The sequence below is a fragment of the Equus asinus genome, chromosome 1, assembly GCF_041296235.1.
Source record: "Equus asinus isolate D_3611 breed Donkey chromosome 1, EquAss-T2T_v2, whole genome shotgun sequence".
In the NCBI taxonomy this organism is placed as follows: Eukaryota; Metazoa; Chordata; class Mammalia; order Perissodactyla; family Equidae; genus Equus; species Equus asinus.
In genome coordinates, this window is record NC_091790.1 from 36,656,018 (window position 1) to 36,679,564 (window position 23,547).

The 23,547-nt window shown below is 42.3% G+C and overlaps 1 protein-coding gene across 11 annotated transcripts in view; it reads right to left on the reverse strand.

Moving 5' to 3' along the window:
* Positions 1-3,871: 3,871 nt before the first annotated feature.
* Positions 3,872-23,547, reverse strand: part of ESR1 (estrogen receptor 1) — a 346,504-nt gene continuing 326,828 nt past the window's right edge. For 7 of the 11 annotated variants that reach the window (XM_070489139.1, XM_070489511.1, XM_070489581.1 and 4 more), the window contains 2 exons: positions 12,307-12,490; positions 3,872-8,352 (listed from right to left, as the gene is read on the reverse strand). In XM_070489139.1, coding sequence (XP_070345240.1) covers positions 8,052-8,352; positions 12,307-12,490 — 485 coding nt within the window. In that variant the 3' untranslated portion in view covers positions 3,872-8,051. The remainder of the gene's footprint in view (positions 8,353-12,306; positions 12,491-23,547) is intronic. The other 4 variants (XM_070489347.1, XM_070489292.1, XM_070489439.1 and 1 more) reach the window with 1 other exon arrangement.

Below are 23,547 nucleotides of genomic sequence, written 5' to 3' on the forward strand. Positions count from 1 at the left end.
CCCAACTTTGGGCAAGTACAATGCAAATCTGTGGCATTCTTGCCTGGGGCTGCTCCAATTTCCCCACGCCCCAGAGTTTGGTCAGCACCAGAGCAGGGCAAGGCATAAGGACTGACAGCTTTGTTGCTGTGGCCATGGTCTCAGGCCGCTCCCTTGATTCGGTGGATGAGCAGGGAAGGTCAAGCCTCTACTAGCCTGAAGTTGTGGGTGTGGCTGTGGTTGTGGCAGTGCATTTCTGGCTGAGGCTGCGTATGCGTGTAGCGGAAACCAGAAAGTGGCCAGGCTAGCCCCGCACTCCTGTCTGACCCTGCGGGCAAAAAGCTGGCATCAGTCCTGAAAGCCTGAAAATTGAGTGTGTTCTCCTATACACACACAGATCCATCAGCTGAGGATAGAAGCCTTACTGGCTCTAGGTGTTGGGTCATCTCTGTCCAGTGATTGGATAACCGTGAAGTTACACAGACATGGGCAGTTTTGAGGAAGTCAGGCTTAAAAACCAAAATGAGAAAATAATTTAAGAACCTAGCAGAAACATCAGAGGCCAAACACTGTAGGAGAGAGAAATTTCACATATTTCACCAGGTAAGTTACCAAAGAAGGAAACAAACAACAGCAACAGAATGAAGCACCACCAGCAACCACCTTAGGATCAGGATCCAGAGTAACTACATCATAGTGTCTAAAATGTCCAGTTTTCAATAAAAAATTACTAGCTATGCAAAGAAACAGGAAAATGTGTCCTATACTCAGGAATAAAAGAGGTCAAAAGAAACTGTTTCTGTGTCTCCCCAGATATTGGATTTAGCCAACAAAGAACTTCAAGTAGCTACTATAAATGTGTTAAGATCTTTAAACGAAACCATGTTTAAATAATTAAAGTATGACAGCAATGAATGAACAAATGAGGATTCTCAATAAGAGACAGAAATTATAGGAAAGAAAGAACCCAATTTTTATGATGTAGCTGAAACAGACAATAAAATGAAATGAAAAATTCACTAGAAGAACTCAGCCTCCAATTCAAGAGATAGCAGATGAAAAACATCAGTTCCCTTGAAGACAGATGACTAGAAATTACCTAGTTTGAAGAAGAGAGAGGAAAAAAGGATTAAAGGAGAATAAACAGAGCCTCAAAAAAGTTGTGGGACAACATCAAATGTACCAACATGTATGTAATGAGAATCACAGAGGAGAGGGGAGAGATAAAGGGGGAGAAGAATTTTTTGAAAAAACAAGGGCTGAAATTTCCCAAACTTAATGAAAAACATCAATCTACACATCCAAGAAGCTCGGTGAATCCAAAGTAAGATACATACAAAAAGATCTACACCTAAACATGTCACAGTCATGCTGTTCAACAAAGACAGAGAAAATCTTGAGAGCAGCAAGAAAAAGCTGACTCATCAAATACAGATGAGCTTCAAAAGGGTGCAAGCCATGGAGACCAGAGGTGGAGAGAAGATATGTCCAAACTGCCGAAAGGACAACAAAAGAGTTCGCCAAGAATTCTACATTCAGAAAAATTATCCTTCAAAAATGAAGGATGAAATAACTACATTACCAGATCAACAAAGACAGAGAATTCATTGCTAGCCGACTTCAACTACAAGAAACATTACAGGAATTCCTTCAGGCTGAAAATGACACCAGATGGTAATTCAAATCCACAGGAAAAAATGAATGAAGAGCACTGAAAATGGTAAATATGTAGACTAATATCAAAAAAGCCTATAAATATATTTTTTCTCATTTCTTATTTTAACTTCTTTAAAAGATATAAAGTTGTACAAGCTGATAAACATTTTATTGTTGGGTTTCTAATATATAGATACATATGACAATAATAAAAAGGAGAGAGGAGAGAATGGAGCTATATTGGAGCAAAGATTATTATTTTATTAGATTTAAGTTCTATTAATCTCAAACAGACTGTGATAGGTTAAGGTGCATAGTGTAAGAGCAGCCACTAAGAAAATAATTTAATTTTTTTGTTTTTTGTGAGGAAGATTGGCCCTGAGCTAATATCTGTTACCAATCTTCCTCTTTTTGCTTGAGGAGGACTGTCACTGAGCTAGCATCTGTGCCAATTTTCCTCTATTTTATGTGGGACACCACCTCAGCATGGTTTGACAAGTAATGTTAGGTCCACACCCAGGATCCAAACCCATGAACCCTAGGCCACTGAAGCCGAGTGTGCGAACTTAACCACTATGCGACTGGGCTGGCTCTGAAAAGAATTTTTAAATAGGAAAAAAAAAATCAACAGAAAAATTAAAATGGTACCCTAAAAATATTTATTCAACCAAAAAAAAGGAGAGGCCAGGAAGGAGGAAAAGAGGAATGAAAAAAGACAGGAGACATGTACAAAACAAAAACAAAATGGCAAACATATATCTAAGCCTATCAATGATTCCACTAAATATAAATGCTCACAGAGAGTAATAATAATTACAATAATAATAGCTAATATGTATTGAGAGCTTATGATGTGCAGGTCCTATACCAGGCACTTTAGATATTCATCTTTTTAAATCCTCATCATAAAAAATAATAGCCCTATGGGGTGGGTATTGTTCTTATTTCCATTTTAGACATGAGGAAAACTAAGAAAATTGAGATCGAAGAACTTGCCCAGGGATGATAGAATGAGAAAATGAAAGAGCTTCTTGGAATCAAAGTGACTCAAACAGTGTGAAAAACCTAAACTCAACCTAATAAGGAGGTGAGCACAGACATGCAGTGGGAGAGGGCTCAGGAAAGGGGGCAGCAGTGCCAGCCAGTGTCCTTAAAGTCTCCAGGAATTAACCCGTGTGGTCTTCACAGCAACCCTGCAAAGCAGGTGGCACTACTATCTCTCTTTACAGGTGAAGAAACTGAGGCACAGGGAAATTACCTTGTCCAAGGTCACACAATAAATGGTAGCGTGAGGATTCAAACTGAGTAATTAGCTACAGAGCCTGTATGCATATCATGTTGCCTCCTCATAAGTCACATTATACCCATCACTTAAATCACAGAGAAAATGGGGGAAAGAGAATGTACAGGTGGCTCTGAAAAGGGAAAGGGGTCCTGAAATGGAAACCTGAGGGGGGCTGGGATGGGAACGTACTAGTCATTCCCGCTTTACCTTTGTGATCGGGGAGAGTTTGTGAGCAAATTATGTAAATTTCAGATCATTCATTCACTTGTTCATTCATGAATACCTACCCTCAAGCTTCCGTCTTCTTCCTCACGGGGAAGAGGCTGGAATTAAGCATTAGGAAACAACTACTATTTTTGTGTGTGTGTATGTGTGAGGAAGATTGGCCTGGGCTAACATCTGTTGCCAATCTTCCTCTTTTTGCTTGAGAAGATTGTCATAATCTAACACCTGTGCCTAACATCTGTGCCCTCTATTTTGTATGTGGGATGCTGCCACAGCATGGCTTGATGAGTTGTGTGTAGGTCCGTGCCTGGGATCCAAACCTGTGAACTCCAGGCCGTGGAACTGAAATGCACTTAACCACTATGCTACTGGGCCAGCCCCAAACAACTACTATTTTAATGAGTGCCTCATACAAGCCTCATAACCACCTTGTGAATTGTTACTCTCACCATTTTGTTGAAGCAGCAGCAGAAGCTATGAAAAATTCCTTGCCAATGATCATAGAAGTTGTATTTCGTGGCGCCAAGAAGTGAGGCCAGGTCTACCTGACTGCAATGTCCACACGCTTCCCCCTAGGTCTGGGGGGCAGGGGAGGCGAGGGAGGGGAGCCCGGTGTTAGACTGAGGGTCAGGAGTCACTGTGCTCTGCAGATGCATTTCATCGCCTTGATCTTAGGCGGTCAGTGGTGAACCACTAGCAAGAAGCGGAGCTTACGAAAAACAAACCTGTTATCTTTTGTTTAATTCTTTATTTGAACATCAAATTGGTTGAGAAAAGTGTTCAAGGTGCTTGAGCATCCCACTGGATTCTTTACTTTTTAAATGTGCAAAAGAGGTTTACAAGTGTGTTTCATTAAACAAAGCAAAGCTGCGACAAAATAGAATCACATCAATAATAGTATGCATCAGCAAAAGGGCATATTAATCCATCAAACACAATCTGTCATTTGAGCCTTTTCCCATAAAACAAGAGCTCTACACTAAAGAGTATGTTGTGCACCAAAAGCATTGTTTATAAGCTGTGAGAAAGCATAAACTCGCATAATGTCATTTATTAATTCAAGTCTCTATGACCAATGACCTCTCTGAATGCAAAGGGGTCCATTTCTCAGGCACCTGCTTATGGGTCTGTATGTTATTTCCAGGGTGCACTGCTCTGTACAAACACACTGAAGATGGGTTTGGCACATGGCAGCATTTACATATTTAAAAAGTTCAGGCACATTTGGATGCAAAAAAAAAAGAATAAAAATTTTTCTTGAATCTCTAAAAGACAGTGCAAAATTGAAGTGCCATAATAGAGGCAGCAATTACTTAGAAAACAATTTTAAATGACTTCAAAAGAGGCCACATTCACTTTACTCTAAATGGAAAGGAAATACAGTTAGAAACAGAGTAATCACACTAATGAAAAGGTGGCTATTTGGGACCACAGTTAAATTCATTTGCTCCAGTTGAGAGTAAGTTTTCAGAGAGTTCACCTAGGAAGTGTGCAGTGTAATCTGGATCATCTTCCCATGACTTGTACCAAACAGAATCATGGCGGCCTCATAAGCTACTGTATGACTCTATTTGCCTTCTCAGTAACTGGTTTCCTGAAGCAGATTTACCTGCGAATGGTAGATAGACATTACTACGGTCCCAGTGACCATTCCCAAAATCCACAGTCCATCTCAGAGTTGAAAAGTATGAGTGGGAAGGGGTTTGGAATTGGTTTCATATAGGGTACTCTAAACCAATGGCCTAAATCAATGGCCATTTCAATGTGTGAGATTGTAATGTGAGACACCTTAATACGATGGAAAGTAAATTATCAGTAAGTCCCTTATTTGTTCAGCCCCCAAGAGACACGGGTTATGTCATGGTTGCATCCTTGCAAGTTTAATAGGGAACTCTAATAAAAAACTGCACTTTCTTAGGGGCTGGACTTTGCAGCCTACGTGGGGTCCTCTCTTTGGATGAACTAGCCTCTCCGATTGTCACATGGCAGCATTACAGAATCACGACAGCAAGCCTAGAACTAGGCAATGGCTAAAAGAAACACAGACCACTAGCTATTCTTTGGACTGTACTTCAGATCCCACATGTTCTTCCCTAGAACTCAAGCTGCCATTTTGGAGATGGCTATCAGATAGAGCTAATTATTTGTGGTTTACAGGGCAGAAGTGGAATTACGAGCCCTGGGGCATACCCTTAGACACCAGTATTGATCTGCCTCAGAATACTTTCAAGACTCTTATTATTATACTTCCCACTCTCCAAATTCCTAAACCCACTTCCCCATGCCACCCCACCCCCCAGGTAGATCATGTCTTTCAAATTCTAAATTTGCCTCTGAGTGGGGGAAAAGATACAGCATGTTCCCTACACCCAACGGCAACAACCTCAGCTGCAAAGTGTCAGCTGTCCATTAGTGGCACTTCAAATAAGAATAAAAAGAGATTTCTAAAATTATTTGAAACTGCTGGGCTAACATTCCAACCATCTGGTCTTCCCTGCCCATTTCAAATGTAGTAGTATCTTAACATGAATACAAACACATTAGAGGAATAATGTAAAACCCTCCACTGTATTATTGTTTGGATTTAGCTGGTATTATATCATCTATAGTCCTAGAATTTTTTTTTGTTTCTTTTTATTTTTTTAAAAGAAAATCTAAGTATAAACATTAAAAAGAACCCACTGACCCATTAGCTACTGTCCAAAAATATTACTACTGATATTTTGGTTAAGCAAAGTTAGCTGCCCTGAATAATTTTCCTTTTCAGGCATAATCTCTGCTACATATGATTGTCTATCATTCAATATCCAACAATAGGCAACTGGATTAGTGCTATTTTGTCTACTGTGGATATAAAAGTTGATATGAAATGTGATCTTCATTTAAATGAATAATCACCAGGCCTTAGGCATCAACAACTGCATACAAAAAATCTAAATATTTTTCGTTGGTTTTGCATGTTAACCCAGTCAAATCAAATCCAGAACAGAATTACTACATTCAGTTGTCTAATAAACAAGCATTGCAATTTCAAAAAAATATATACTATATAAGGTGCTTCTTAAACAAAAACAACAAAAGAATTATGTTCTAAACACATTCTTAATGCAGCTACATAAAATTGTCCCCAAATTCAGATGCACATATATGAAAAAACCTTTTTTTTTTTTTTTTTTTTTTGCCCTCCCAGGTTCCCAGTCCTTTGGTGACCACTTACTGGGCAATCAGAAATGAATGAGATCTACTTTTTGAAACTGACATCCCAAGAGAAGCCCTAGCAGCTTGGCTGGGTTGTTGGCTAACACATCACCTCTCAGTTGGGTTCAAATTATAGATAATGAGGTCACCAGAGGAAAGCAAACTTTCTTTGGCCCAGGGAAGGCTGCCCTGGGACTGGAGTGAGGCCTTCCTTTTTAGCCTATAGGTCAAAGGATTCCTGTGGCCTAAAGCTAGTCTCGCTAGCCTGGCTTATAAAGTTTAGAGAAATGAGCTCTGGGGGAAGTTGTTATTTTTTTTCCCAAGGCCAAACCCTGATTTTTAGATGAGCTTGAAACAACCAAGGGCATGACCCAGGCAGCCTGATAGGGAATGCTCTTAAGCTCTCCCTCTTCCCTGGCCCCACAGTGCGCTGGGCCGCAGCTGTCTGCTGCGGCTTCCAATCAGGGCCATGCCAGGAAATGAAGAGGAGAACTGCTCCGTGCATCCCAGGGCAGCCCCGCAGTGCAATAGGGGGTCTGCCAGCAGCCCTCCCTGGTAGACGCAGCCTGTGGCAGGGCCACCCTGAGCCTCACAGTTTTGTCCAGTTTCTACCCTGCTTTCCTCCTTGTTCTCTAGTACCTACAATAGTCATGCACATTTGCCATTTAGCCCTAAAAGTGTCACCAGGGTGCCCGCTCATTTAAACTACCCTTGGTCCTAGGCTGGGCACTACACATGGCTCTCCACCTCCTGTGTAAGTTACACGCTAGGAAGATTCAAGTAGAGCGCCCTCTGCTGACAAGTGTGAGACCACACCAGAACCGGTCCAAAAGCTGATTCACTGCCAAGTCCTGGGGGCTTTCTTTTATAAAATAAAAACAAAAAACAAGAATTTATCCCTCACAGGGACACTGGTCTATGTGGAGGTGACATAACTGGGGTCAACAGCTGTTTTCATAGGTTCATGGGAAGCAAGAATTAACTGGAACCCATGACCCGTACTTAGTGCTCACAAAAGCCAACGGAAGAACATTCAGCAAATATAAAGGTTCAGTGTATTAAGTTGACAAACTCTTGACAATTAGGGAATCTTCCTTCCCTTTGTGCATCTTGTATTCCTATAGGGGAAATGAATAGACAATTGCTGGATATTCTGTTACAGCCATGCAATAGAGCAAAAGCTTTAACGTATTACTTTAATAAAATGATATATTTCTATAGGAATACAAGAGGATGCTATAATGAACCTTTGACCTAGCTTTCTCCAAGTCAGCAACTGAAGGAGCCACTTTCAATTCTTTCCTGTGGCTTATTCTTAGATTCATTAAAAAGTGCTTCACAGAGGCAAAATGCCCACTCTACAGGTCTGGGTCTCAGCTGGTAGCTTAAATGCACAGAGTCCTCTGAGCCCCAGCTCACAGACTGAGTTCAGTCATGAAAAGCTATAGGAATCCTCATGCTTAGTAATATAGCAAAGAGAGAAAGAAAGCTGTTGCAAAGAATTTAGCCCTGGAATCCCTCTGGCTGTTCCCAAAAGAAGGCGTGCCACTAAGAACTGAGCAAGCAAATGAATGGCCACTCATATTAGAAAGCCATAGTGGTGGATGCATGCTAGAGTGTGTGCAAGAGCAGAATTCTGCTAGAGTGATGCATGACGTGGGTAAAATGTGGCAGGGATTCTCAGAACCTTTGGGGAGCCAGGGAGCTCTCATATTGTGTTGGGGAAACCCTCTGCCTCCCCAGTGATGTAATATGTTTGCATGGAATGCGGTGAAGTTGAGCCAGTCGTGGCCAGCTGGCTTTGGTTTGTCTCTTCCATGGGTGCGCCCCCGTGGTTGGCTGGGGCATGCAGGTGGTGGGCATCCAGCATCTCCAGCAGCAGGTCGTAGAGGGGCACCACGTTCTTGCACTTCATGCTGTAGAGATGCTCCATGCCTTTGTTACTGTGGGTGGGAAGACACAGAGAGGGCCACTTTAGACCATCGCAAGCCCCAGGACTGCTGAAACCCCTAGGAAGGGAAGTAAGAAAAACTCTAAAGACACTTGTATGCCAATCTCTCTTCCTGTTTAAAGAGCCATTTAGGATTTCCTATGCAGGTGACTTCCCTCCACTGACTCAAATGAAACCCTATTTCCCTCGATCGACATTACATCTAAAAAGAGAACAAAGGAGAAATACTGCCAAGTTGCCTGGATGATCGGTCCCCAGTTCTTAAATGTTCCCTTCTCTGAAAGGTCTCCTGCTACCCCAGTGACAGTGGCCTCGAGTCCCTGAAGCTTCAGTCATCCTCTTTCACATTGCTCTATTTTCTTCCCAGCTCTATGACAAGCTGAAATTCCTCTATGTATGTGTGTATGTATGTAGGTAGGTAGGTAGGTAGGTATGTTTATTCTTGCCTCCTCAAGCACACACATGCACACACACACCCCAACATACGCAGTGCAAGTTCCATGAGGGGTAGCGATTTGCCCATCCTGTGGGCCTACAACAGTGCCAAGAACATGGTAAATGTCCAGAATATATGGGATAAGTGGACACAGGAAAATATAGGCAAATCGGGTTTTTCCTTTCACAACTCCTTTCCTCTGTCCACCTCCACCAGCCGCAACTCTGCTCTGTCCTCACCAACCACCAGGAAAAAGAAATAGAACAATTATTATTTGCTTGAAATTTTTTTTGAAAAGAATTATGTACTATGAGTAGGCAGGACCAAGAGGATGTCTTAGAAAATCTTTGCATTTTCAGTAGGGGAAAAGGCAGCCTAAGCTGGAGACGTGCCATGAAAACACAGCCTCAAAGCTCTTCAGGCCTTACAACCCAACCACCTAAATTACGTTTTTAAGTGGTATTTTGTTTTTCTATGTTTTTGTTCTCATTTAAAATGCTGTTAAAGTTTAATGCCCCCTGGATCTGACACTATCTTGTTCATGCAACCTAATGAATCGCATTTACAGTCAGATGAAATCTGGTGTTAAATTCTCTGAGTAACAACATATGGCTGGGGCCTGGCTTAACAAAACAGAGTTCTGTGATTTAGATCGGCTGGAACAAGGCACCAAAATATTATTGTGTGTGTGTGTGTGTGAGAGCGCGAGAGAGAGAACGCTTAAAGCTTTCAACAGAATACCACCTTCTCTCCAGCTTTTCACCCAATTCATACAAACTCTAGAGAGCTTTTCTCTGCTGCTGTCCTCAGCCATACATTGCCAATAAAACTAGCAAGGCCTGTTAATTTAGTGCAAATATATTTGGTATTAACTAATTAGGCTTGCTACTGCTGACAAGCAGTTAATGGGTTTGAAAATTCAGCAATTCCTACTAACAAATAAAAACCTTCATCTGTAATACATGCTTTCTACAACATCATTAAAATTCCCAGTTCAGAGTAAAAGCTAATACATTTTCTTCAAGGGGAAGGTTACTCTCTCAGCCAGGAAATTTGGAGGGGGATTATGTTGTTCTGATCCATTCCTCACTTTCCTCTTCATCAAGACACAGATGAGAAAGGACTGGAAATGTGTACCCCTAATGCAGTCACCCACTCCACCAGCCAATGTGATCCCTCATCTGTGACACCGGGATTCTTGGCGAATGCCTCAGAAGAGATTGCTTTCTCCCAAACTTTGCCAAGTGGAAGCCATCATCTGGGAATTTCAAATTTATAGGGTAGGGGAAAACCTCAAATAATTTGTTCGTTCATTCATTCACTCACGCCTTCATTCATTCCCTCAGTAATAATGCTGTGAGCACATACAACTTATGAGACTACACATATGGTACTGTGGGGGATATAAAGAAAGACAGATACATTTATTTCCTCAAGAAGCTAACAATTTGCAAGGTTGTCTCCAGAAAGGGTGGCACCTGGGACTTTGATGGGACAAACTTCTTGCCTATTGACTCATAGTCTCAAGATTTGAAGGCCCCTTAAAAAATTCCTCCAATGCTCTTCAGACACCTTGGCCCTTCCCTTATAGCCACTAAGAAAAGACATCTCTTTTTTATTCCTAGGGTCCTGGTGTAAGCCAAGGTCATGTGGATTTCATCATGCATGGGTACCTGTCCCTCTAGTGTCATCACTGCATCTCATTGTTGTGGCCTTTTTAAAGCAGAGCATCCACTGCTTTCTTCCTCTCCTCCCTCAGGCTGAGTTCTGTTCATGGCAATGGTATCTACTAAGCTACTGACCAGCCATGTTACATGACTATTTACGCTGGAAATGAGGCCACTTTCACTGACTGGCACAAAGAGACTCTATTTTCTCTGCTAATGTCCTTCCTTAGCTCCTACAGAAAATATTCATTGAGTAGTTACTATGTGCAAAGCCTTGTACTAGATGGTATTGGGAACAGAGAGGGACCAGGATGGACTGTGGTAACTGCCACACAGAGTTTGCAGTCTAATGGGCAGAAAGATAATAAAATGGGCAATAACCATCAGGAAGAACAGGGTGTAAGTCCTAGCTGGGTTTTAAGGGTCAGGAGATGCTCCTACAAGGAGTGGTAACTAAGCTGTGATAGATTAGCTTACTGTTCAGAAATACTCATTCCCCTGTGTCCATGATCCTTGACTTTGGGCTTCATCATGTAACTTGTGTGGCCAATGGAATGTTAGTGGATATGACTTAACCAAAAGATTAAAATGCATTTGCCCAAACAGCCTTGCTTTCTTGTGCCTCTGTCATCACTATAAGAAGAACATGTCTCAGCTAACCTGTGAGTAAAAGGAGGATAATAGACACATGGAGCAGAGTCACCTGGCCAACCCTACAGGCCTGCAGCTTGAAGCAGAGTCTCCCAGCTGTGCCCAGCCTCAATCAACCGACCCCCAGATGTGTGAGTGAGCCTGTGGAGATAACCAGAGCTGCTCAGCCAATCTGCAGCCCGAAGCAGACCTCCCCACAGCTCTCAGAACAGGTGATGATGGCTAGATAGCTAGATAGCTAGGTCACAGGAAGTAATATGAGCAAAATAAATGGATTTATACTTTTCTTTAAAAGCAAGGGGAAGCAATATCAAGGTTTTAAGTAAAGGAATGATGTGATCATGTTTGATATTAGAACGATCACTCTGGCTCTATTGTGGAGAATGGATTAGAAAGGATCAAGATTGAAGGCACGGAGATGTGTTGGGTGGCTGGTGCAGAAAGCCAGATGGAAATGATGGTGGCTTGGACTAGGGTAATGGCAATGGGAGTGACAAGAAGGGATTTGAGAGGGATGAAGGAGTCAACGTTGACTCTCCATGAGGCATCCAGACCAAGAGTCTCTCAATTAGGATTTCTGAGTGTAAGTAGGGAGAGTATGACGCAAGAACCATAATGGATATGCCCAGTGCCTTCCACTGATGTGGAATGCTCACAGGCTTCCCTTGATTGGGTGGGACAAAGGGAATGACCAAACATCGCCCTCCCCCCACAACCCACACACTGCACACTCTTCCCCCCCATAAGACCTTGCACATAGTTCAAACTGAGCATAAATATCACTTTACCTATGAAGCCTTCTCTGATGCTTGCCCCCCATGCCCCAGAGAAACTGAATGCCTCCCTCCTCCATCCTTCCATAGCGTATATGCTCATTAGGTGCCAGGAAGTGTTCTAACTGTGTTATCCATATGCAGGCATCAGCCCTTCCTGGGGCAGCTGTAACATATGTTTGGGGGTTTGCTTTCTTTATTTTTTTGGTGAGGAAGATTGGCCCTGCGCTAACATTTCTTGCTAATCTTCCTCTTTTTGCTTGAGGAAGATTATCGCTGAGCTAAAATCTGTGCTGATATTCCTCTATTTTGTATGTGGGATGCTGCCACAGCATGGCTTCATGAGTGGTATGTAGGTCCATACCAGGGATCTGAACTGGTGAAGCTGGGCAGCCAAACCAGAGTGCGTGAACTTAACCACTATGCCACCGGCCCAGGCCCTGGGGGTTTGCTTTCATTATATGGGGAACCCAAGGATGCCTCACCTCACGTGCCTGATGTGAGAAAGGATGAGGAGGAGTTGGGCCAGGCGCCGGTGCTGCTGCTGCAGAGTCAGGCCCGCTTTGGCCATCAGATGGATCAAGGTGTCTGTCATCTTGTCCAAGACACGGTGGATATGGTCCTTCTCTTCCAGAGACTTCAGGGTGCTGGACAGAAATGTGTACACTCCTGAATGTGCAGAGAGAGAGTGAGAGAGAGAAACTCAAAGAGGATGATATCTAGGAGACTAGGAGTGTGCATGGGACATAACACTGAGCCAGCATCTCTCTCCAGCACAGCAGTGAGGAAGTTTGGGACCCATTTGATCCAAGCAACTACACAAAATTCCTAATCAATATACACATCCGGGAAACTGAGAAACCCATGTGGACTCCTGTGTGTGAGCCAATATCCAGGATTTGTCATCAAGATTCCCAGGAAAGACACTGTTAGTCTTGGGGCCGTAATGGTTACACTAGCCCCCCTTCTCTGACAGGTCTGACAGCAACACAAACTATCCCATTAATGCTGATGACAACCCCATGAGGGAGGCATTATTGTTCCTTTTCACATGAAGACACTGAAGGGCAGAGAGATGCATTAACCTGCGAAGATAACTTGATAGGACAGAGAAGAGCTAAGAAGAAAGCCCAACGTGCTGACACCACATCTGGTCATTATAATGGGGACCCTCAGGAGAAACGTGACACTCTTGGCGAGATGCACAGAGAAAGTGAAAGTGGTTTGCTCAGTGATTGACAGGTAATCTTTCCAGGTAGGATTTAATTTGCTGTTATGTTTCAGGTCAAGTTTAGTACTTTTCATCTTCAGCTGAAAGGTTTATGACGGGTGGGTATAGAGGACCTGGCACCTGCTGTTTTTCACTGCCAGGCATGATTTTTTCCCTCTTGCCTTTCTTCTGGTAATAGATCCTACTCCCTGGGCCATAACGAGACTCAGGACTGAAACTAGACAATCAGGGCACTCTATTCTTTTGGCCAGTATTAGCCCTGAGCTAGATAATCAGAGCTTTCTCTGGGATTGTATATAGAAGTTGTGAGACAGAAATTGTTTCCACGAGGGTTGCTGAACTGGGAGAATGAGAATATGGGACTTTGAGGTAGTGGCATCTTCCCAGCACACGGAGCTCCCGTCTGCAGAATGGAGCCAAGCGACAAGCAAAGATGATAGTTATAAAGGGGGTGGGGGTGGGAGGAGAGGAGATAAGAGAAATCCTGGTTCCAGTCACAAGGTCCTGGTTCTTACATGTTTTCATTTGACTTTGGAGCTTCCGTGGTATCCTTTCTAACACATGAATCCATACATTCTCCTTTTGCTTAAGATACTGTGAGTTGGGTTTTTGTCACTTGCACCTGAAAGAATCCTGACTATTCCACTAAGTTGTGAGCTTAGCTCAAGGACCAGAGGAAGGTGAGTGATAAAGAGGTGGGAAGTCTTAAAACCAAGAGGAGGGCTACTGGATCCGTCTTGACTTGGGACTACAAGGATGGATTTTCTACCCAGCAAATGCTCCAGAAATAAGCTCCATTCTGCTCAATCATTCCGTCTTTCATGGAACAGATAATATAGTATTTTTCTCCGGATGATTCATATTTAGCGACATTTTTTTGGTCTTACCCCTATTCCACCCACTGGCTCTCTCATAAATAAATTTCTTCTCCTCCCCTCCCCGTCTTCCCCATACCTTCAAGTTAAGGCTCTCAAGTTTGTCAGTCCCTGACTTTGTACTGGTAGCGTGGTGACAAATTACTGCTCACACAGCAGCCTGTAGGTGGGGAATGGGGAAAACACCTACACAGAGGAACTCCTAGTAAACAGAGTTGTAATTGCCCAGAATGGAAAATGGCTGAGCTTTAAAACAAATACAACAACAACAACAAAACGAGAATGGTCAGGATCTTGGCTGACAAGCAGTGAATAGAATAATGCAGCTTTTGGTACCCAGAGGCACTTCGAGCTAAAGGAAATAGAGCACAGAATGAGTAAGCAGCAGACACGAAGTGGGATAAGAAAGAAATTGCTGGATTACTTCACTTATGTTCCAAGTGGGCTGCTGATAGGGAAAGAATGTGTCCATTAGACTAACGGGCAGATGTCCAGTGGCCTTGGCATTGGCCCGGAGGGATCGGATGGCAGGGGAGGTGTGAGCTGGTGGGCTGGGGTCAGAGGCGGCCTCTGCTGAGTCACCATGACCCTGCCTCTCACCACCCTCTGTGACATCACACACATTCTAGCCTCAGTCTCCCAGGGCCCGGTGTCTGGCTGGAGATCCTGGGAGCCTGCCCAGGCCACAGAGCTGAGTTAATCCAACTTGGATGATGTGCTTTCTACCAATTTCCTTTTTTGTTACCACCCAGGATGCTGGCCTCATTCACCAATAATCCCGTTCTTGTTCAAGGAAACCACAGAATCAGGGAGCAAGCAGCTTCGATGGCGCTGCCTGGGAAGGTGACAGTGGTGCCGCTCTTGCTCTTCCTGCCTGTGTGCACAGGGTTAGAGCACACAGTGCTAGAATCCCAGACATCCTGAGGGCCAGTGTGGCCCTCTGCCCTTTGCAGTGGAGGTGACAGCCTTAACACTCAGACTTCAGGGTGTGACATTGTTCTCTTGGGCTGCTGATGCCCTGTCTTTCTTGACACACACACACGATGTCATTGAGAACTCACGCTGTGCACGGACTACGCTAGTGATAAGGATTCCAAGCCTTCTTTTCTTTTAAGTGTTAATGTTTCTAAGAGCTGATATTGCCTGTGGAGAAAGAATTTTCTGAACACCGACTCTCGGGATGCAGGCCATTCTCTGAACAAGCCTGTTTTTCTAGCCCTGTCTTGGCACCAATACAGCTTATCATCTCATCCTTGTCAGCAGATGCTTCTTAGCTGAACAAATATACTTAGAAATAAAAATACAGTCCTGTTGAAATGCCAATAATTGACAACAGCAGCCATCATCTTTTTGGGCTTTTCTGGCAAAACGTCCATGTTTGCTGCCTGTTGCCCCTAAGGGGCCATTGGAGAGAAACAACAGAAATCCAAATTCCCAGGGTGCTTCATGTGCCCTGGCAAAAGCAAACCAGGGCTGCTGGTAATTTCCATATCCCAGGTGGTCTCTGCCACCCTGGATGGCGGCATCACTGTTCCCAGCAGCACAGAGCCAGCGATCAGACAGTGAGGGCCTTCAGAAATAGTCTTGCAACGAGGCAGGCTTTTGCAACTCTCGAGGCTGCTCCAAATCCCAAAGATGGAAAAAAACAATCTGTATGTCATTATCCAGTCTCGAAGTGTTGTTGGCACATCTGACGGTCTACGTATTCTGAATCTTGCAGCCAACACTGGGAGAGGTAGGAAGTCTGTGGAGCAAACCTGCATGGACACCCCAGATAGAAGAGGTCTCAACTCAATCTTTCTCGCTCTCTTGCTCTCACTGACTCTTGATTCCACTCTCTCCTTCTACTTCTCTGGTTCTGCTTGAACACTCTTTTTCTTCTTCTTTTTTGCTCTCCACCCTACAGAAGCCCCCTCCCCACCCCTCATCACATTTCCAGATAATGGAATCTTCTGGAAGCTGGGGGGACACCGGCATGGACACTGCCGTACACATATGCACGTGGCCATGCCCCAAAGGAAGCATGAGCATCACCAGGGGTCCCCAGCATGCCCTCCCATGGGCCCCCACTGAGGGACACATCTAACTGTTCCTGGAGAAGTGAGGAATGCTGAGGCCAGTGGCTTACCAGATGCTGGAGGACAACTTCTTCAAACAGGGCCACATTTTTTCTTTTCCAAAAGGAAGAATGTGACAGCGGGCCCTGGGAGAGTTCTCCAAGCTATGGCAGCTTGACCAAAAAAAATGGGAATGACTCAAAGGAAAAAGATAGCGAAGAAAACTCCTTAAGTCCACAGCTGTAAATGGTCTGGGCCAGAAAGCTGTCACTCCACTGGGATAAAAAGGAACTTCTTTTTTTATCCTGTTCACCCAGTGATTTATAGGCAGATCAGCTTTTCAGGTTTTCTGCTGGGAATTCTTTCCACAACCAAACAGCGTCTTTGCTCCAAAGTGCCTTCGAGGTTAACAGTTTGTTGAGCACCATGTTTGTTTTGTGCTTGACCTATGACTGCTGTTCTTCTTGGGGACAGTACTGTCCCTTGTGGGGTGTTTGGACAGCTCGTGGTTGCTACAGCCATTTAGTGGGAGAGGCTGTGCTGGGTGTCTTACGATGTGCAGGAGAGTCCCAAGTAACAAAGGATTTTTTTCTGGAATGTCCTACTGAACTAACTGTATTACAAATAAAAATTTGTAGTGAAAAGTTTTGAAAAGCTTTTACAAGGTTGTACACAAAAAGTCCAGGATGCAAATTGACTAGACAGAGGGAACCTTAAATGGCATAGTTTTCTCAAAATTATTAAATAATTTAGTCACTTTATGCAGTCTGCCAGTAGAATGCATTACGTAAGATTTCCAACTATACACTTAATTGAAATGATTTCCAAGTGGTTCTTCTGGTACCAAAAGGCAACACAACTGGTTGCAAATATATAGAAGAGATGGAAGATTCTTCTAAACAAAATTAGAATCAACTGTTATAAAATAGTAGACATCAAGGAAATATTGTGTTATTTCCTCCTACATGTTTTTAAATAATTTTGTAGCATGATAAGAAATTCATTTTGTGAAAAGTGCATGTTAAAATTATTTTGGGGTTCTTGTCTCTCTGTCTGACACTGAAACTGCCTTCAGAGGTTTCCCACATACTTCTTGATTGACTGCTATTTCTTTTTCCCATTCATCATCTCTTTTCCATTGTTTATCCAAAGGATATGGTTTCCACAGCCTTTTAAAATTCTGGAGACTGTATGTTTATTTGCCTTGAATATAGTGGGCTATTAAGATGGGATATATATTTCTATTTACTTTGGTACTTCTTCATCCTGTATCATAACAAAAGTAATTACCTTGAAAATACACTTATAATAAAGCCCAGCTCATTTGCAAAATTATGTTACTTCCTCTTTTTTGTTTGTGTGTGCTTTGACAGTCTTTGGCTTTTCTCGGTATGTTATTACTAAATCAATTTAATTTATTTCTCTCTTCTTATCATCTGTTAATAGGTCTTGGTTAGTTTTTAGTTTTCTTTTTCAGATCTTCATCTCCACGTCTGCTTTCTCATATGCCTGTGCTGCTTCTATCATCTTCTTATATCCAAACGTTCGTTATAAACACATGTAAGCATTTTACTACTTTATCATGTTTTCTACTGTGGTCACGTCTGGGCATCTGCATTGAAATACATATCATTTTATTTTAAATTAGTTTAACATCATTTCTCCTTTATATGACAGTTACAAAATTACACTTTTTTTTTTTTAAGAAAACTATGTGTACAGATAAACTATTATCTGTTTACTTCATTTCGGGATGCTCAAAGGGATATGCATGTTTTACTAGACTGGTATTGTTTACTGGCAATTCTAAGAGAGTTTTCTCCAGTACATGATTCCCACAGGTGGCTGTCTTTCAGAATCCCCATGGAGTTTTCCAAGATGCAGCTGCCTACTTTTCACTTAAACCTGCTGACTGGAAGCTGAGGGTGGAGCTCTGATAACTGTGTTTTTAAAAAACTCCCCATTGATGAGTCTGATGCACAGCTAGGGTTAGGAATCACATGATTATCACGGTTTCTTCATATTGTGGCCATTAAAATGTAAAGTCTTGAAGACATGGACTGTGTCTTCATTCTGCAAAAGTTGCCTTATGATGCAAAATGATTTTGAAGATGTCTTCTCTATGCATTTTCCTGCTCTGAATGGTCCTCCATGCTTTTTTCCCCTTTCTGGCTGGCTGGTTAGAATGGAGATGACTCTTAGGATGACCTTGGAAGTCACCCAATGAAGACTGCAGAGTCCACCTCAGCCTGAGTCCCTGGATGACCACACAGAAGAGGGCTCTGACACAACCTGTTCGTGCACCCAGCATTGTTAAGTGAACAAGAAATAAACCTGTGTTGGAACTGTTATACATTTTGGAGTCTATTTGTTAGAGAAGTAGTCCTCTCCAATGCAAGATGAGAAGTGTTTTGTGGCTTACTGACTGAATAAATGAATAAATTTGTAACACGAGAGATAAAGTCCCAGGGAATTTTTGCATACCTCCTTTTGTTGCCATTTTTTATATTTGTAAGACCTTAGGTTGCATACTTTACTTAGAAGTTATTTGTCTTCCCAAATCCAATATTGCCACGTTTTGTTATAGAAACCACAATCTAGGTTCTAGAACCACCTCATTATCATCTGCCATGCTAACCACTCATTCTAAATACTAACAGCTATGTGCTGCACAGTGACATTTCAGTCAATGACGGACTGTGTATACGACAGTGGTCCCATAAGATCAGTACCACACACCTGTGTGTGTAATAGGCTGTACCATCTAGGTGTGTAAATACACTCTACGATACTTGCACAACGGCAAAATCGCCTAACAACACATTTCTCAGGCTGTATCCCCATCATACATGTATCCCCTGTGCTTCATAGCAACCAATAAGGTAAAGAAGCAAGAGGCAAGCCCAGGACATCGGAATGTTTAGTTAGTTACGATTCACCTCCAACACCTCCCAACGTTACCAAGGATTTCAAAAAGAGAATGCTCTATGCCATCCAGGAACTGACTTCTCATTTCACAAACTCAACAAAAGAGTATTGCTATGGGCAATCTTTGTCCGTAGGTAGGAAACTTCCATCTTTCTATTGATGCATGAATATTTACCTGCAAGGTGAAGAGCCCGTTCATAACCAATGCTTGAGCAATGTTTACTGTTCCACTAGTATTTGTAAGATCACGTGTGTCATCCAAGTCCTCTTCTAAGTGTCTCAAAGTACGAGGGATCACAGTGAAGACAAGTGTTCTTGCCAGAACTCAACATGGGAACATGGTAGTCCTGTTCACTTGGCATCATTATATATCCACAAATGCCCCTTCAGCACAGAACAGAAGACTATGAAATCATAGGCTAATGATTCATTGACATTTATCAATTTAGTATATTTTTTAGTGAAATCTACTAGATGTTCTAGAAGATAAACACTTGATACATCAATGCATTCAAACTGATTCAAAGGACAAATCTCTTACTGATGATTTCAGATGGTGAAACTGATGAACTGATTCGACTGACTTGAGAAATCTTAAATGTGCACACTTTCAAAAAATAATTTAAGTGGAAGCCATGTGTCTCCCTTTTATATATGAAATCATAGTTTTTAATTTTTGTAATAAATAGTATCCTAGCCTTATACCTTTTAGGATAAAGCCATTATGGATCTATATTTTGCTAAGGAGTTTTATTTTTGTTAGTTATATCTGTAACATGTTAAGAAAGAGCCAGGGTTCTGATTTTCCTATTCCTCTGTCAATTACTAGCTTCCTGAGATCAAAGAGGATGTTCTGAAGAGACATTTGATGGAAAATGTGCAGCCCCTCTATTACAGAGGAATTTGTTCACAAGTTTCCATGTGGAATTCCTAGTCCCAGTGAGCTGCTTGGTCTCAGGAGGCCTTGAGGTTTTCATCTTTTTCCCCAGAAAATGCAGGCCGAAACTGCCTGGACAAATTCATTTCCTTAGACCTTACCTTTCCTTGCCTGGCATTTCAAGGACAGCGGGGTAATAACACAGAGCAGGAAGCAGCTCTTACACATGGGGCAGATGGTATTTTCCAAAGATTACCACAGCACTATCTCCCATCAACATGCTCCTTTCCGCGATCTTGGCGCTCCACCCATGGAGGTGTGCAATGCAATGGATGCCCTTCCCTTGAGTCTGAGTGGACCCATGACTTGCTTGTAATTAAAAAAATAGTCTGGAAGTGATGCCACATGGCTTCTAAGGGGTTGTCATACAAGGCCATGCAGCTTCTGCCTTGGCAGCTAGGACACTTCCGGAGCCCTTGCCGCCTTCTAAGAGCTACAGCGCACCAGGCTGTGCAGAAGCCCAGGCTACACAGAGAGACCACAGATAAGCATCCTGGCTGACAGCTCCAGCTGATGTCCCAGCCAATAGCCAGCATCAATTGCCAACATGTGAATAAAGACGCCTCAAGATGACTCCAGCCCACAGCTATCAAATTACCCCTAGTTGGTGACTTTCCCCATCTGAGGCCCCAGACATGACGGTGAAGAGTCAAGGCATTCCCTCTGTGCTCTACCCAAATTCATGACCAATAGAATGCAAATCTTTTTTTTTTTAGCTGTTAAGTTTTGAGATAATTGATCACACAGCAGCAGTAAGCAGAATACACCTAGACATCTACACCAGACACTTAGGGAGGAAAATGATCCAGAACAGGCAGATTGTAGGTTAGATCCCTGATCTGGTACATCATGAGATAAAATGGCATTTGAACGCTTCCTGCTCCACATTTTGAATTCTGTTGCCTACCAGTGCCTTAGGCCAGCCCTTGAGCTTCACCCTCATTGATGCAATGGTAGAGCCTGAGCTCATCTTATCAGTACTGTGTGCTTTTTCATATGATGCCTTTAGCCCTAATCACTGCTCAGCTGATTATCAAAACATGGATCTTCCACTAACTGGCAACCCAAAATATCGTCTCTCTAGTCTCTCGCCAGAGAATAAAGCGCTTTGAGTTTGAATTGACAATCCTTATCAAGTGCTAGTTGTGAGAAATAGACTTTGTAGAGGTTTTCCTGAAGGAGAGTTTTTATGTTGAACAACTGCTCTATTTTATTTTATTTTTATTAAAAGCCTGTGGACCTTATAACGGAATGTGTTCTCCTCTTTGCTTTGGCCAAGCAAAGGGAATTTAGAGCCAAATGTGTCTCCACTCCTGGGAACTATACAGATGTACTTCTGTCTGCTCCTCTGACTCCTGGATTTATTATTTTGCTCACATTATTTTCCCTTTTTCCAGATTTTGACAATTCTTGGCTTATTCCCTTTGCATCATATAAAACAATAAGCCATTTCAAATCCTCTGTGGAATAGGCAATATATAAATAAAATAATAAAAAAGACATCCCTCCATCGCCTGCCAAATCAAAAAAGTGTTAATGTGAATATAGATGTTTATTAAACATTCATCTGGGTTAGCCTCAAATCCAGAAAAAGTGACGTATGATCTAAGAATATACAATTGGCCAAGATGCACATGTTCACGTCATCCTGAATTGGACAGCACTGCTTGAACGGTATTCAGCACTGGCCACGAATAAATGAAGGGAGCACCTCCTTGGTTCTGACTTGCATGTCAACCTCCAGAGCCACAAAGTTTCAGATATATTTTGCGCCTTTTTCCTAGACATAGAATTGAAACGGCTGATAGTTCTCTCCGATTATTTTGAAAAAGATAATTAGGGTCGAGAATTACTATTATTTCGGAGAGAGAAGTGGACATGTAGATGGCACATATTCTTTAGGTCTATCAGCTCCATCATTTCAAGTGAACACTACAGTGGATAAAATTGTACTGAAAGAGTGTCACTTGACTGTGACAGGTTTGTCTCATTTTTCCTTATGGAAAGAAAAGTCATATTACTTTGCAAAAAGAAGGTACAGAATTCCAGAATTATGGATTTAAAAGGGGCCTTAAGTCCATCTAGTTCAGTGGTTTTCGTATAATTTTTAGAAACAAAATCCCTTAAAAAAAATAAACCTCACAAGGCTGGCCCCATGGAATAGTGGTTAAGTTTGGTGCATTCCACTTTGGTGGCCTGGGTTCACGGGTTTGGATCCTGGGCATGGACCTACACCACTCGTCAGCCATGCTGTGGCAGTGACACATATAAAGTAGAGGAAGGCTGGCACAGATGTTAGCATAGGGCTAATCTTCCTCAGAAAATAGATTAATTAGTTAATTAATTAAATAAACTTCATGTGAAATCCTCACATATAAACTGGGTGAAGTAAAACTTCTCTGATTAAAGCAGGAGAAATGAGGAGCCTGTAGCCCACTCACTCAGCCTCTCCCCCTTTGCCCCACATCCCTATCCTCTTGCAACCCAGAGGCTCCTTCTGGAACACAAGCTTCAGCAGAAGAAGGTTTGAAAACCAAGGATCTCAAGAGAATGAGAAGACAAGCCACCGACTGGGAGACAATATTTGCAAAAGATATATCTGATAAAGGACTGTATGTAAAATATACAAAGAACTCTTAAAAATCAACAATAAGAAAACTAACAACCCAATTTAAAAATAGGCAAGAGAACTGAATAGACACCTCACCAAAGAAAAAATATACAAATGGTAAATAAGCATATGAAAAGATGCTCCACATCATATGTCATTAAGGAATTGCAAATTAGAACAACAATGGCATACTACTACACACCTATTAGAATGGCCAAAATCTGGAACACTGACAACACCAAATGCTGGTGAGGATATAGACAAACAGGAACTCTCATTCATTGCTAGTAGAAATGAAAAATGGTACAGCCGCTTTCGAAGACAGTTTGGCAGATTCTTACAAAACTAAATACCTCTTACCGTACAATCCAGCAATCATACTCCTTGGTATTTACCCAAAGGAGTTGAAAATTTATGTCCACACACCCACACACAGATGTTTATAGCACCATTATTCATAATTGCCAAAATTTGGAAGCATCCAAGATGTCCTACAGTAGGTGAATGGATAAACTGTGGCACATCCAGACAATAGAATATTATTCAGTGCTAAAAAGAAATGAGCTATCAAGCCATCAAAAGACATGGAGGGGAGCTGGCCCCATGGCCTGGTTGTTAAGTTCAGCACTCTTCACTTCAGCAACCCAGGTTCAGTTCCTGGGTACAGACCTACACCACTCATCAGCCACGATGCTGTGGTGGTGACACATACAAAATAGAGGAAGACTGGCACAGATGTTAGCTTAGGGTGAATCTTCCTCAGGAAAAAAAAAAAAAGATATGGAGGAAACTTAAATGCGTCTTACTAAGTGAAAGAAGCCAATCTGAAAAAGCTACATACTGAAGGATTCTAACTATATGACATTCTGGAAGAGGTGGAACTATGGAGACAGTAAAAAGATCAGTGGTTTTCAGGGGCTTGGGAGGTGGGAGGGATGTACAGAAAGAATGCAGAGGATTTTTAGGACAGTGAAACTACTCTGTGTGATACTATAATGACGAATACCTGTCATTACACATTTGTCAAAGCCCACAGAATGTACAACACCAAGAGAGACCCCTGTGGCAAACTATGAACTTGGGGTGA